The sequence below is a fragment of the Salmo salar genome, chromosome ssa19, assembly GCF_905237065.1.
Source record: "Salmo salar chromosome ssa19, Ssal_v3.1, whole genome shotgun sequence".
In the NCBI taxonomy this organism is placed as follows: Eukaryota; Metazoa; Chordata; class Actinopteri; order Salmoniformes; family Salmonidae; genus Salmo; species Salmo salar.
The window spans coordinates 59,420,163-59,437,071 of NC_059460.1; the positions used below are offsets into that span (position 1 = coordinate 59,420,163).

A 16,909-nucleotide genomic window follows, 5' to 3' on the forward strand; every position below is an offset into this window, starting at 1 on the left:
GTACGGTCACACACATCCTAGCTACTGGTAGCTCAAAGGCCGGCAGATGGTGGTAATACTATAGTCGTTTAATCTTACTGTCCAAAGGGAATGCAAAGATTTTAATAACCAAACCAAGATAGACCACAGCCTGTCGTTTCCAATGGGAACAGATGAGTCATAGTGGGCAGAACAAGCAAGGAGGTGAGCAGAGCCAAGCACGTGCTAGCGATATCCTGTTGGCCCGTTCTAGCATACATCTGCATTTTCCGTTAGGGAACCCTACTCTGTGAAATGTGTGTGCAATAACTTAATTCAACTTTGCACTCCTAAACAAGACATTTAAAACTTTGGCAAAGGCTAAAGTCTACAAAACTTAGTCCACTCTGTTCATAACAGATTATAGTCTTGGGAACAGAACTATTGAGATAAAATGTTTCATTTGCAGAATGTAGGACAAAATCCATCTTCTTCCACTGCCCGTCAGTGGGCTTCCTCGTGGAAACGCCAAGCAGATGCTTCATATTTATACATCCAGTGAAATATCTCTTAATTTTATATAAATATAAAAAAACATACAATATACTTGCAGTGAAGCCACTCAACAACCAAATCACATTATTCATCTAACAGACTCCCATCCACAGCGTTCTGTGGGGAATGTATGCATACACTCAAGTCCCTGTGTACCGGTTCGTTCTCTATAGAGGCTAATGCTACTTCCTGATATTGCGCCCCATGTTGAGCCTGGGGTAAACAGGTTCTACAACCTGATTGGCTGAACGCAATAGCAACATCCAGGATTAGCATTCCTAGGCATTATCCAGTGTGGTGGATAATGGGTAATGACTTATCGCCGTCAAATTGAGTTCTAGGAGGAAATCTTCAGATTTGCAGCCTGAATGGAGAATGCTTTAGGTACGAACCGGTCCACGGGGATACGTGTATTAGCCGGCTGCATGCATTCCCTTCGGATGGTAAGATGGAAGGCCTCAATGTGGCCATCTGCCAGCCTTTGGCCTAGCTAGGTGACAAAGGTCCAGATGGATATTGTGATTTGTCAGTGTAGTAACAAACCCCCACCTCTCAACAATGCGACCCCCAAACTGTTCACACATCTTGTTGGCAGATTTTCTTTTTTTTGCGGTTTCAAAGCTAATTTCCTGCAGTTCTATACATCTTGCCATGGGGCAGAGAGAACATTTAGCCATTTTAAAGCAAAATTCCTGGAATTCTAACATTTCCTGCCATTTCTTGTGTATTGAGATACTTGGGTAAAAAAAATGAAAAATATTCAATTGGGGCTCCTGGGTATGTAACTTGGCCATGAGAACTACAAGATTTGGATAGCAGCTTAGCCTAAATTACCTACCTAGATAAAGTGGATTAATTGGACATTTCTGACCAGTTATAGTCAGCTCTGTTAGTGAATGACAACAAAAAAAACTGCTCACCAAAGTTTTTTTTTTTGTTGTTGTCTGGACCCACGGTCTGTATTGACCCCGTTCTGGGTCTGAATCAGGGGCGGAAATCCCGGGGGGGACGGGGGGGACACGACCCCCCCCATCCTGGGAAAAATATGATTTGTCCCCCCCCCCAATATATCACTGAAACATAACTATGTAATTTAAATAATATTATTAATACGCAATGAAAGCAATTGTGCTGATTATAGACACTTAACAGCACGTTTTTAAGTTTCAAAAGATTGCAACCCCCCCACCCTTTGCCTCACAATGGTTTGATCCACTGCCAGTTCCTTAGCTTGCTAGGTAACAGTATCTACTGTCTGAAAGGCACTCAATGAACGTAACTGATGTGAGGTTAATCCAGTCAATCGCGCACACACACTAGGTGAATATGCAGAGCTAGCGCGCAAATATTAACTATTAAGCTAGCTAGTACCTATTCCATTTATGTGGCGTCGTCAAAGATGGAATCAGCATGCAGATGATGTAAATTAGTGCTTCAATGTCCCTGTGATAAGGTTAGCGATAAACTGAAATCCAAACTGAACAGAACTACACTCTCTTCTACCATTGTCTTAAATATATTTAATGGTCTCGTTGCAAAAGCTAAATTGTTGCAAGTGAACTTTTATTTATTTATTTTATTTCACCTTTATTTAACCCGGGTAGCAAAGATTATAGCAAACATCACTGAAACTGAATTGGTGCTCGCTAGCTTTGCAAATTCAGCTATTGTTGGAAGCCAGCCAATATGAAAAAAACTATTAAAATTACAAAAGGTTGCAGCATATGTTGTGTAAATGGTGAACTCATACAGCTGTCAACTCTTGTCATTTTAATCCGTTTCACATTTGCTAGCTACCTTTTAGATCGAAGCCCAAATAGAATGATTGAAGATGATAAAGCCCATCTCCTACTGTAAATAACCTACACACTGTGTGTGTAGCCAGCCAGCCAGGTAGAAAAAGGGCAGAAAAATAAAAGACGGACATCAGAGTATTTTTCAATACACCAAAACACATAGTAAGAACCCTAGTAGCCTAATATCTCAAAGACTAGTTGATAAAATGTTCATAAAAAAGAAATGAAATTCTAATGGAAATGTTTCACAATGATGTCATTAGGCAGAGCAGGCAACAGATGGCACACAGACAGCAGAGTTGGGGACATTTATGCAGGGACAGACTGGCAGAGACAGGGAGTCTCAGGTAAGTTTGTTGAGTCTTTGTTTGGCAACATTATGAAAGGTTCTCAATTTTTTTGACTTGTAAAATAGGAACATAATTGGAAAATGCCATGGATACCCCCACTCTCAACTTAAACTGGTGACTGAACTAAGATTTGTTAAAGGCAATGGTATTGCTGTTGTGATTAGTTGTGTAGTTTTGGTAGTTAGGAGTACGGCAAACACCTTATTTCTTTGGTTCCTCAATATACATTTACCATATTACAATGTAGGCTATGTGTTACAGCACTACTTTTGGTGTCCCCCTCAGGAATTGCTCTTGAGAGAATTTCATGTAATTGTCCCCTCCAAAGTTGATATCAGATTTTCGCCCCTGGTCTGAATACGGACTGCAGTCCACCTATCAGTATGTGAGTGGAGCGAGATTCACAAAGGCTGGAGCGTCGGCCTTGTCGCCCACTCCAGTAGCACCCACTTCATGAGCTCAAGGCATGCAAGGCCCAGCATGCATTTGTAGTGTACTTGTGTGCTGCAATAGCCCCTTGCTTTAGCTACATTAGTTTGCTAAATATTTTCATAAAAGAAACTGTTATAACACAGTTGCAAATCAAGGTGACTTACAAAGATGAAGACTAAGGGAGGGAGTGCAGTGATGTGTTCACAACTAAAAAATCATTTGTGACAGGCTTAGTCATAAACAGCACTGTCCTTCAAGCATTGCTAAGAGCTGCTGGCAAACGCAGTAAAGTGCAAGGTCCTTTTGACGCTTCACTTGCGTAACAGGTGGTCAGCCTGCCACGCAGTTTCCTCGTGGTTTGCAATATAATCTGCCATAATCGGCGTCCAAAAAGCCTGATTACCGATTATTATGAAAACTTGAAATCGGCCCTAATTAATCGGTTGACCTCTATTTCCAACCGTGCAACTCTGCTCACATACTCTGCCACCTGTTTAGTATGGCTTCCGTTAGACAGTGTCAGCTGTGTCTGCCACCTTAGCTGAATAAAACCTTGAATTTGATCTCCCTTTACTCCACGACACATGATATGCAGGATTTCCGTTAGCCGGTAAATGTACAGGAGAAGAAAAAATTGTCCAGGAGAAGATAAAAAAAATCACATTGCAAAATAATGCTTTTTAGCCTATTCATTGATTTTAAATAACAGTTGATGGAAATACATTTGGCTGGACATGCTTATTGGCCTATAGGTCAATTTGCATAATTTAGTGGAATTCAATTGGTAGGTGTGTATTTTGTTAGTCAATATGTTTCACACATACAGACCCTATGAGTGGACAATCTGTCAGACAGCGTGAGAGCTGCTGCTGGAGTGAAACCTGCTTTTATAAGTCCAATCATTTCGTAAAATTTTTAAATGCTATCGCGTGTTAAACAGTTTTGATGGCCTCGATTAAAAAGGGCTAGGCCTACTATATTTTCCATTCAAGTGCATATACTAGTCATATTAGCAACCCACGCTAGTTGTTGCATCTTTAGATCTCCCCTCTTTCTAGGTTTCTAACAGATCTTTTCATCTCTGTCACATGAAAGGTTAAATAAAATAAATGAAACCGCTCGCAAAGCGGTGCACTTTTGACAAGTGATTTACATTTACGTCATTTAGCAGACGCTCTTATCCAGAGAGACTTACAAATTGGTGCATTCACCTTATGATATCCAGTGGAACAACCACTTTACAATAGTACATCTATATCTTTTTTGGGGGGGAGGGTTAGAAGGATTACTTAATCCTATCCCAGGTATTCCTTAAAGAGGTGGGGTTTCAGGTGTCTCCGGAAGGTGGTGATTGACTCCGCTGTCCTGGCGTCATGAGGGAGCTTGTTCCACCATTGGGGTGCCAGAGCAGCGAACAGTTTTGACTGGGCTGAGCGGGAACTGTGCTTCCGCAGAGGTAGGGAGGCGAGCAGGCCAGAGGTGGATGAACGCAGTGCCCTTCTTTGGGTGTAGGGACTGATCAGAGCCTGAAGTTACGGAGGTGCCGTTCCCCTCACAGCTCCGTAGGCAAGCACCATGGTCTTGTAGCAGTTTTCCCGCCAGTTGCATTATGGAACAAATATTTGCACGTAGCCTACTGCCTGTGCGCATTGCTGCAACCCATGCTACCTGTCCCCGACCTGCTGTTCTCAACTCTCTAGAGACAGCAGGAGCGGTAGAGATACTCTCAAAGATCGGCTATGAAAAAGCCAACTGACACATACTCTTGAGTTGCTGACTTGTTGCACCCTCGACAACTACTATGATTATTATTATTTGACCATGCTGGTCATTTATGAACATTAACATCTTGACCATGTTCTGTTATAATATCCACCCGGCACAGCCAGAAGAGGACTGGCCACCCCTCATAGCCTGGTTCCTCTCTAGGTTTCTTCCTAGGTTTTGGCCTTTCTAGGGAGTTTTTCCTCGCCACCGTGCTTCTTTCACATGCATTGCTTGCTGTTTGGGGTTTTAGGCTGGGTTTCTGTACAGCACTTTGAGATATCAGCTGATGTACGAAGGGCTATATAAATACATTTGATTTATAATGTGAAGAAATAATAGTTTGTCAACATTTAAGCTAAATGTGCTGATCTATTGCATAATCCTCAGTGCTTTTATCGTCCCATAACTGTCCCAGACTCTGTTTGGAATAGGCTATTTCTTAATCGCACAGAACGACAAGCTGACGAATAGAATGCCAACTTTTCTACTATAGGGGATATTAGATTTACATAGGCTAGTGATTTTGCTGTTCATTACTAGTCTTGTTGGCTGAGGAAAAGTAAATGTGACAGTTCTTCTAACATCGTCAAAGTACGCATTGGAATTCGGTAAGAAGGATGCACACCGTGATTGTGGTATATAAATGCTAGGGCTGCCAAGTAGTGTAATTGCAGCATTTATGATGAGTAGTGTATACATACTGTACGGTGCTGCACGGACACATCTTTATGTAGACATGAGTTATATTAGCTATGATTTTATAACTTCAAAGACTAAGCTTTTTACAAATGATTTACTTAGAATTCCTGTCTTTGTTTCATTGCAGAAAAGAAAGTTACTAGTGATGATGTGGGTGAACATGGTTTTGTAAATTATTCAATATATATATATATATATATATATATATATTCCATACCAGTGGCCTATTGCTTTCTTTTAGTTCATTTCATATCTTTTTTTTGCCATTTCAGAGATGCAGTTGCGGGTAAATCACAACTTCCACCCAGAGAGTGAGGTGAACATCAACAAGCTGGTGAACATCAAGCTGACTGCATCCTACACCTACCTCTCTCTGGTATGGTCTATATAATATGTATAGTGCATTCGGAAAGTATTCAGACCCCTTCGCTTTTTCCGCATTTGTTACAGCCTTATTCTAAAATTGATTAAATTAAAATGTTCCTTGTCAGTCTACACACACACTACCCCATTATAACAAAACGAAAACAGGTTTTTTAGAAATGTTTGTAAATATCTTATGTAAAGTAATTTTTTTTATTCTTAAGTATTCAGACCCTTTGCTATGAGACTTGAAATTGAGCTCAGGTGCATTCTGTTTCTACAACTTGATTGGGGTCCACCTGTGGTAAATTCAATTAATTGGACATGATTGGAAAGGCACACACCTGTCTATGAGGTCCCACAGTTGACAGTGGATGTCAGAGCAAAGACCAAGCCGTGAGGTCGAAGGTATTGTCCGTAGAACTCCGAGACCGGATTATGTCGAACGCACAGATCTGGGGAAGGGGGTACCAAAAAAAAAAAGAAACTGAGCAATCGGGGAAGAAGGGCCTTGGTTAGGGTCATGACCAAGAACCCGATGGTCACACTGACAGAGCTCCGGAGTTACTCTGTGGAGATGGGAGAACCTTCCAGAAGGACAAGCATCTCTGCAGCACTCCACCAATCAAGCGTTTATGGCAGAGTGGCTAGACAGAAGCCACTCTTCAGTAAAGACACATGAAAGCCCGCTTGAAGTTTTCCAAAAGGCACCTAAAGGACTCAGACCATGAGAAACAAGATTATCTGGTCTGATGAAACCAACATTGAACTCTTTTGCCTGAATGCCAAGCGTCACGTCTGGAGGAAACCAGGCACCGTTCATCACCTGGCCAATACCATCCCTCCTTGTGAAGCGTGGTGGCAGCATCATGCTGTGGGGATGTTTTTCAGGGACTGGGAGACTAGTCAGGATCAAGGGAAAGATGAACGGAGCAAAGTACAGATCCTTGATGAAAACCTGCTACAGAGTGCTCAGGACCTCTGACTAGGGTGAAGGTTCACCTTCCAACAGGACAATGACCCTAAGCACACAGCCAAGACAACGCAGGAGTGGCTTCGGGACAAGTCTCTGAATGTCCTTGAGTGGCCCAGCCAGAGTCCGGACTTGAACCCAAACGAACATCTCTGGAGAGACATGAAAATAGCTGTGTAGCGACACTCCCCATCCAACCTGACACAGCTTGAGAGGATGTGCAAAGAAGAATGGGAACAACTCCCCAAATACCGGTGTGCCAAGCTTGTAGCGTCATACCCAAGAAGACTCGAGGGTGTAAATCGCTGCCAAAGGTGCTTCAACAAAGTACTGAGTAAAGGGTCTGAATACTTAAGTAAATGTGATGTTTTTGTATTTTTATACATTTGCTCAATTTCTAAACTTGTTTTTGCTTTGTCATTATGGGTATTCCAATCAAATTTTATTTGTCACATACACATGGTTAGCAGATGTTAATGCGAGTGTAGCGAAATGCTTGTGCTTCTAGTTCCGACCATGCAGTAATATCTAACCTAACAATTTCACAACAACTACCTTATACACACATTAAAAGGAATGAATAAGAATATGTACATACAAATATATGAATGAGTGATGGCTGAACGGCATAGGCAAGATGCAGTGGATGGTATAGAGTACAGTATATACATATGCGATGAGTAATGTAGGGTATGTAAACATTATATAAAGTGGCTAGTGATACATTTATTACATCTATTTTTCCATTATTAAAGTGGCTAGAGTTGAGTCAGTATGTTGGCAGCAGCCACTCAATGTTCGTGATGGCTGTTTAACAGTTTGATGGCCTTGAGATAGAAGCTGTTTTTCAGTCTCTCGGTCTCTGCTTTGATGCACCTGTACTGACCTCGCCTTCTGGATGATAGCGGGGTGAACAGGCAGTGGCTCGGGTGGTTGTTGTCCTTGATGATCTTTTTGGCCTTCCTGTGACATAGGGTGGTTTAGGTGTCCTGAGGGCAGGTAGTTTGCCCCCGGTGATGTGTTGTGCAGACCTCACTACCCTCTGGAGAGCCTTACGGTTATGGGCCTAGCAGTTGCCGTACCAGGCGGTGATACAGCCTGACAGGATGCTCTCAATTGTGCATCTGTAAAAGTTAGTATTTTTGCTGCGACTTCTTCACCACGCTGTCTGTGTGGGTGGACCATTTCAGTTTGTCTGTGATGTGTACGCCGAGGAACTTCCACCCTCTCCACTACTGTCCCATCGATGTGGATAGGGGGCTGCTCCCTCTGCTGTTTCCTGAAGTCCACGATCATCTCCTTTGTTTTGTTGACATTGAGTGTGAGGTTATTTTCCTGACACCACACTCCGAGGGCCCTCACCTCCTCCCTGTAGGCCGTCTCGTCGTTGTTGGTAATCAAGCCTACCACTTCAGTGTCGTCTGCAAACTTGATGATTGAGTTGGAGGCGTGCATGGTCACGCAGTCGTGGGTGAACAGGGAGTGCAGGAGAGGACTGAGAACGCACCCTTGTGGGGCCCCAGTGGTGAGGATCAGCGGGGTGGAGAGGATCAGCGGGGTGGAGATGTTGCTACCTACCCTCACCACCTGGGGGCGGTCCGTCAGGAAGTCCAGGACCCAGTTGCAGATGGCGGGGTCAAGGCCCAGGGTCTCAGGGTACATAGGGGTACCCAGGGTACATAGGTATTCCTCTTGTCCAGATGGGTTAGGGCAGTGTGATTGCGATTGCGTCGTCTGTGGACCTATTTGGGCGGTAAGCAAATTGGAGTGGGTCTAGGGTGTCAGGTAGGGTGGAGGTGATATGGTCCTTGACTACTCTCTCGAAGCACTTCATGATGACCGAAGTGAGTGCTACGGGGCGGTAGTCATTTAGCTAAGTTACCTTAGCTTTCTTGGGAACAGGAACAATGGTGGCCCTCTTGAAGCATGTGGGAACAGCAGACTGGCATAAGGCTTGATTGAATATGTCCGTAAACACACCAGCCAGCTGGTCTGCGCATGCTCTGAGGATGCGGCTGGGGATGCCGTCTGGGCCTGCAGCCTTGAGGGTTAACACGTTTAAATATTTTACTCACATTGGCTGCAGTGAAGGAGAGCCCGCAGGTTTTGGTAGCGGGCCGTGTCAGTGGCGCTGTATTTTCCTCAAAGCGAGCAAAGAAGATGTTTAGTCTGTCTGGGAGCAAGACATCGTGGTCCGCGGCGGGGCTGGTTTTTCTTTTGTAGTCCGTGATTGACTGTAGACACTGCCACATACCTCTTGTGTCTGAGCCGTTGAATTGCGACTCTACTTTGTCTCTATACTGACACTTAGCTTGTTTGATTGCCTTACGGAGGGAATAGCTACACTGTTTGTATTCGGTCATGTTTCCGGTCACCTTGCCCTGATTTAAAAGCAGTGGTTCGTGCTTTCATTTTTGCGCGAATGCTGCCATCAATCCACGGTTTCTGGTTGGGGAATGTTTTAATAGACGCTGTGGGTACAACATCACCGATGCACTTGCTAATAAACTCACGCACCGAATCAGCGTATTCATCAATAATGTTGTTCGACGCTATGCGGAACATATGCCGGTCCACGTGATCGACGCAATCTTGAAGCGTGGAATCCGATTGGTCGGACCAGTGTTGAACAGACCTGAGCTCGGGTGCTTCCTGTTTTTAGTTTCTGTCTAAAGGCTGGGAGCAACAAAATGGAGTCGTGGTCAGCTTTTCCGAAAGGAGGGTGGGGGAGGGCCTTATGTGTCGCGGAAGTTAGAATAACAATGATCCAGGGTTTTGCCAGCCCGGGTTGCGCAATCGATATGCTGATAGAATTTAGGGAGCCTTGTTTTCAGATTAGCCTTGTTAAAATCCCCAGCTACAATAAATGCAGCCTCAGGATATGTGGTTTCCAGTTTACATAGAGTCGAATGAAGTTCTTTCAGGGCCGTCAATGTGTCTGCTTGGGGGGGAATATACACGACTGTGGTTATGATCGAAGAGAATTCTCTTGGTAGATAATGCGGTCGGCATTTGATTGTGAGGAATTCTAAGTCAGGTGAACAAAAGGACTTGAGTTCCTGTATGTTGTTATGATCACACCACGTCTCGTTAATCATAAGGCATACACCCCCGCCCTTCTTCTTACCAGAGAGATGCTTGTTTCTGTCGGCGCGATACGTGAAGAAACCAGGTGGCTGTACCAACTCAGATAGTGTGTCTCGAGTGAGACATGTTTCCGTGAAACAAAGAACGTTACAGTCTCTGTCTCTCTGGAAGGTAACCCTTGCTCGGATTTCGTCTACCTTGTTGTCAAGAGACTGGACACTGGCGAGTAGTATGCTCGGGAGTGGTGCGCAATGTGCCCATCTACGGAGCCTGACCAGAAGACTGCTCCATCTGCCCCTTCTACGGCGCCGTTGTTTTGGGTCGCCGGCTGGGATCCGATCCATTGTCCTGGGTGGTGGGCCAAACAGAGGTTCCGCTTCGGGACAGTCATATTCCTGGTCGTAATGTTGGTGAGTTGACGTTGCTCTTATATCCAATAGTTCCTCCCGACTGAATGTAATAAAACCTAAGATTTCCTGGGGTAACAATGTAAGAAATAACACATAAAATTAAAAAAAAAAAAATACTGCATAGTTTCCTAGGAACGCGAAGCGAGGCGACCATCTGTCGGCGCCGGAAGTAACATTATTAGTATTGTGTGTAGATTGAGGGGGACACCTCCGATTTAATCATTTTTAGAATAAGGCTAACAACAAAATGTGGAAAAAGTGAAGGCGTCTGAATACTTTCTGAATGCACAAAACATTAAGAACATCTGCTCTTTCCATGACAGGCTGACCAGGTCAAAGCGATGATCCCTTATTGTTAAATACACTTCAGTCAGTGTAGATGAAGGGGAGGAGACAGGTCAAATAAGGATTTCTAAGCCTTGAGACAATTGAGACATGGATTGTGTGTGCCATTCAGTGGGTGAATGGGCAAGATAAAATGTAAGCACCTTTGAACTAGGTATGATAATGGGTGCCAGGCACACCGGTTTGTGTCAAGAACTGCAATGCTGCTGGGTTTTTCACACAACAGTTTCCTGTGTGTATCAAGAATGGTCCACCACCCAAAGGACACCCAGCCAACTTGACAACTGTGGGAAACATTGGTGTCAACATGAGCCAGCATCCCTGTGGAACGCTTTCGACCATGCCCCGTCTAATTGAGGCTGTTCTCAATAAACTCAGTGTATATCTTTATTTTCATTTATTACCCCTTTTTCTCCCCAAATTCATGGTATCCAATTGTCTCATCGCTGCAACTCCCGTACGGACTCGGGAGAGGCAAAGGCCGTTTGTCCTCCGAAACACAACCCGCCCGCGACAGAGCCTGGATTCGAACCCAGAATCTCTAGTGGCAAAGTTAGCACTGCAGTGCCTTAGACCACTGCGCCACTCGGGAGGCTGTACTCAGTGTATATCTAGCCCCATATCTGCTCTAGCTTACTCCGATAGGGCCCTCTCTCCTAAATGTTCTCTTATTCTTCCCTCGCCATGTTATTTTCATGTTTAGTTCTTTGACTTGCACTGGCTATTTTCTACTCTGTACTCCACCATGTTATAAAAACGTGATCTGTTGATACTGACCTGTTTTTATCTAATGTGTATTTCTCTGTTCTCGCCCAGGGGATGTATTTTGACAGGGACGACGTGGCTTTGCGCAGCTTCTCTAGTTTTTTCCTGGAGCGCTCTGTGAAGGAGAGGGAGCAGGCCGAAAAATTGCTGGAATACCAGAATATGAGAGGCGGTCGCGTTCTTCTTCAGCCCATCGCTGTAAGTTACTATTTCTCCCCGGTTAACTACAAAACATGCTCACTCCTATTTAGCTTTTAAGGCCTTTGTACCTGAGATTGTCAGCTGAATTTCCTGTCCTGGAATTGCCCTCTTCCTCATTATCATAATTTGCCTGATTCTGTTTTCCCCATTTTTGTTTTGTTTTCCCAGGTTTCAGTGGGGTTTTTTTTTTGGGGGGGGGGGGTGCTCAAAATCACTTTTTTAATAGGACATCCGATTTTGTTTTTCTAAGTCTACAGGAAAGCTTAAAATCACATCAGGAGTCCACCTTGAGGTCTGGGGAATTCATTTTGAAATAAAATCAAAGAAATGTAGGTGTGGTTACCCTTTAAATGCAACGCCCACCAGCCAGAGACCATTGTTCGGTTACCTGTGTTTCTGTAGCGCTCATGTGATTGCAGGGTTTGCAGAACAAATGCCCACTGGATTGAAGCAAACAATCATGATATCCTTAGTTAACATTGAATTGGTAAGATTTTTAGGAAAGCCTTTCCATCCGCCAGCGGACAGTTATCATTATCGCTAGCGGCCACGCAAAGCATAGACTAGGCATATGCGCACACAACACACAGACGGCATTCCTGTGCCATTTCAGAAAGTTGCATGAAAAAAAATGAATCGCATGCATTTCGTTCCCTATGAGTCCCACCTTGACGCTGGTGTGATTTTTACTTATAACCTCTTAAACATATTCTGCATCCATTGGTACCAACCATTAGTGTGTGTAAATAACAGGGGCTGAGCTAGAGTGGTATTTATGAGACAAGGACTCAAGTCCAAATGGTTTGAATCGATCTATGAAAAGCTGAGACTCTCAAACACGCACATGTAACATGTTTCTCATTTCCGGTGCGTTCACAAGCTACGCGAGTCGTTAGAAGATCATATGAAATCCAAGGACATAGTGTAATACTGTAATAAGCTCACTTAGTTGCTGTCAAATGCCACACAGTTGTCACTGACTAGTTGGATATTAATTTCCCACTGAGCAAACCATTTCTGTACATAGCACTCCTATACATTTATTTTGATCAGATTTTTTGCTTTGGCAGACATTTGTCAATGAAAACTCATGAATACAATAGTTTGTCATTGTTTTGTTCTACTTGTAGTCTTGGTTGTCCTGAAAAGAAATGTTAAAACACTTCATTGTGAGGCTAAATATAAGGGCTGGACATGCAAATAAATGAGTCGGATAAATCAAAAGTTGATTTTCGCTTGGTCTCGGGACTGGTTAACTTCAGCAAATTAATGATTTTTTTTTTATATACTTTTAGTTGATTTCCTAAGTTGAATATTGTCGAATTCCCTCAATGCACATTTCACGCTTGAACGTTGCAAGCCCTCTTATCAGGGGAGCCGTTTCCGGTGCGTTGTCAGGCGTTGCTAAAGGGAGGAGATCTTGTTAAATATGGATCAAATTTGTTAAAATGACTAAATGAAATTCGCAGAATTGAAAAGCTACAGCGATACATTTGTGAGAAATTTTAAAACTAGTGTTTCAACATATAGTATAACAGTACAAAGATGATGCTGGCTAGCCAGCTTCTTCAATAGACTTAACGGGTTAGCTAGCTAGTAGCAGAGATTTCTGGCTAATATCATAGACTAACATTGTTTTACAAAGAAGTAGGTATATGTACTTGTCATGTTAGTTGACGCTAACATTAGTTTACAACATTGCTTGCTAAGGTGTATTTGGTTGGCTTTGCTATCTAGCAAGCTGAGATCTCATTGCTTAAATTGGTAATCCAATGTTTTGAAAACCGCTTGCTAGCCCCCGTCCAGTACATAGCACACTGTTTGACGAAATAAGACATGACTTAAGAGGGAGCCAGAGATCCAGAAAAACCTGTACCCAACCATCCGCTGGCCTTCACACGCCTGAAGTTGCCGGTAACCTTGTTTCAATTGGAATGCCAATTTATCTTAACATTTCTACCGATCTGCGTGCCAGTTATGGTATTCATACGCATGTTTTAATTTCATTTATGTATTGGTGCATCTCAATCATACATGTGGTTAATCAAAGTTTTGTATCATTTTAAACTTATGCCATTCTGCCATTGATGTAAACAAATAAAAACATTTCACTCTGCTGGCCAAATATCCTGATAACTATCATAAATCACATTGGCCTGTCTGCAACAAACTTGAAATATTGTATCAACTGGCTCTAAGCTCATGCTAACAAAACTTGCAACATTGTATAAAATATTCTGGGCCCTCAGTTTCCCGCACCAGTGAGCTCTGGACAGACACAGCTGTAGGCTATTTGTGCACAGGATAAGTAATCAGGTAGACCAATTTATTATTTGACATTTCCACTGGATCAGAGCATGACATTTTTCCCTTTCACACACAATGGTTATCGAAAGGGAGAGGCTGGAAAGATTTTTCAAATAGAGGAATTAACATTCTCAGTGGAAGTAAAAACAGACTGTTTACTTGCTGTTAAGGTGAAGAAAATTACTTTGAGAAGCTCCACATCTCATTAGCGGTGGTGAGTTAAGGCCGACTATGCGTAATCAGGTGCGTGTCCTTACTCAACTTTGACAGGAGCACCCCAGAACTTGTCTCACAAGTCTAGCATTGGTTGTGCGCTCTGCAAACAACGTGTCCACTCCGACAATGAGAAAAGACTGCCATCCCTGTGGCCTTCGCAATGGATAAGTCCACAGTCAGGCGTGAATAAAAAAATATTTGCGACTGATCTACAATTTTTTTTTTTGTTAACATCTGTCGACCAATAGCCCATTATTGACCAAACAATCAGCCAAATGGGGTCAGCCCTACTTCGCTGCACCATTTGTCTTTGATAGGCTCTGCTCATTCACGTGCCATTTATACATCCATAAACTGATTACTCATCTCCCTTCCTCCGATGTATTCCATATTGCCCACTTCCTCACTAGATAGTAGCAAAAAAACAAATAGAAACGGTGCTAATTTCACGCATAAACTTTTTAAAAAGGGATAGTAGACATTTACAGATCATAGTCTAGCCCAAAACAAATGAGATTATCAGCATGTACAAAGTAACAATACAAAATACATTATTTAGGCAACAAAATATTCAAGTGACTTGACTGAAGTGACTGTACAAAACATTAAGAACACCTTCCTAATATTGAATTGACAAAAGGGAATATGAATCATAAATACATTAAACTTTGTTCATCCATGTACAATATACTGATTGAAGTGTGGTGGTGGATTGTGGTGGTGGATTGCGGTGGTGGATTGCATGTGGATTGTAGTCATGGATAATGATAGTCATCCTAGCGAATCATTTTAAATTCAGTTGTCCAGATCAGCTAAACTTTCACATATGGGGGGAAAAAAATGACATAAAACCAACACAACTCACTGTTACAAATGCATGACTATTGTTATGGTTTCATGATGACACTTGAATAAATGCATGGTTGTAGGTACTTACACTCCTGAGAGGCTGGCAAGATGTGGGCAGCTTATACAGGTCCATGGTGCACAGAGTTGTCACAGTGCATTCCAGACACCCAGCCTAAATCCCCAGAGAGTAAGCAATGCAGAAGCACAGTGACTACCTGGCTGAGCTCAATCAGCAGGGGTCCGGGACAAGGTAGCACATAGCAATGATGAAATCAGGCCAGGGGTCGGTCCACAGCTGCAGTTGGACCAGCAGCACGACCAGGGGCTCAAGTCATCCGGGAGGGGAGAGCGGGATTAGTGGGAGCATGCCTAAGAACACAGTACACCAGCAAAGAAAAGCTGACCCTATCCCGAGACGGTGGGGTTGGGAGACACTGGCGCTGTTCAACGGACCGGGACAACCAGGAAGGAGCTTATCCAACCACTGAGACAGTCGCCCTAGATTTTGTATGGGAAAAAAACAATACTATATGGTGCAATAAACATTAGTAAATTAGTTTAGCTGTAGCAGCTAATGACAGTCATGATACTGGTGGTAGAGCTGATGGCAGAGTTGTATGTCCCATCCACTCGCTTCAGGATGTCTGTCTGCCTTTGGTGCTTGGCCAGGAACCCATCAATGGCAGCTCAAATGGGTACTGTCCATCTGTGGTCAGCACGGGGAGAAGATGGCAGAGGTGTGCTTGGCAGATCAGAGAGAGGCACAATGTTATTTTAATGAGAGTTTAGTCTAGTTGACGATTCAACAGAAATCAATCTTAATGCTGATGATCTGTGAGACGGATAGCAATAAAGTACAAATAGATTCAAACATATGGAATATGATAGATTATGCGCATGTGGTTTCAAATAATAATGTGACTTACTAGCTTGCTCTCTCCCTGCTTTTCTTGAAAATGTATCTGATATACAGTGCATTCAGAAAGTACCCTTGACTTATTCCACATTTTGTTACGTTAGCCATTTTTCCCCCTCAATCTACACACAATACCCCATAATGACAAAGCAAAAAACAAGTTGACACTTTTGCAAATGTTTTAAATAAACAGATATCACATTTACATAAGTATTCAGACCCTTTACTCAGTACTTTGTTGAAGCACCTTTTGGCAGCGATTACAGCCTCTAGTCTTCTTGGGTATGATGCTACAAGCTTGGCACACCTGTATTTGGGGAGTTTCTCCCACTCTAATCTGCAGATTCTCTCAAGCTCTGTCAGGTTTGATGGGGAGCGTCGCTGCACAGATATTTTCAGGTCTCTCCAGAGATGTTCGATTGGGTTCAAGTCCGGGCTCTGGCTGGGCCACTCAAGTACATTCAGAGACTTGTCCCAGAGCTACTCCTGCATTGTCTTGGCTTTGTACTTAGGGTTGTTTTCCTGTTGGAAGGTGAACCTTCACCCCAGTCTGAGGTCCTGAGCTCTCTGGAGACGGTTTTCATCAAGGATCTCTCTGTACTTTGCTCCGTTAATCTTTCCCTCGATCCTGACTAGTCTCCCAGTCCCTGCCGCTGAATAACATCCCCACAGCATGATGCTGCCACCACCATGCTTCACCGTAGGGATGGCACCAGGTTTCCTCAAGACGTGACGCTTGGCATTCAGGCCAAAAAGTTCAATCTTGGTTTCATCAGACTAGAGAATGTTGTTTCTCATGGTCAGAGTCCATTTGGCAAACTCCAAGTGGGCTGTCGTCCCTTTTACGGAGTGGCTTCCGTCTGGCCACTCTACCATGAAGGCCTGATTGGTGGAGTGCTGCAGAGATTGTTGTCCTTCTG

General features: G+C 43.3%; 1 protein-coding gene across 1 annotated transcript in view; it reads left to right on the forward strand.

Annotated features, from left to right (window-relative positions):
- Positions 1 to 16,909, forward strand: part of zgc:56095 (Ferritin, lower subunit) — a 36,250-nt gene that overhangs the window by 13,682 nt on the left and 5,659 nt on the right. The window contains 2 exon segments of the mRNA NM_001141424.1: positions 5,830 to 5,933; positions 11,552 to 11,698. Of these exon segments, the coding sequence (NP_001134896.1) occupies positions 5,832 to 5,933; positions 11,552 to 11,698 (249 nt within the window). The 5' untranslated portion in view covers positions 5,830 to 5,831.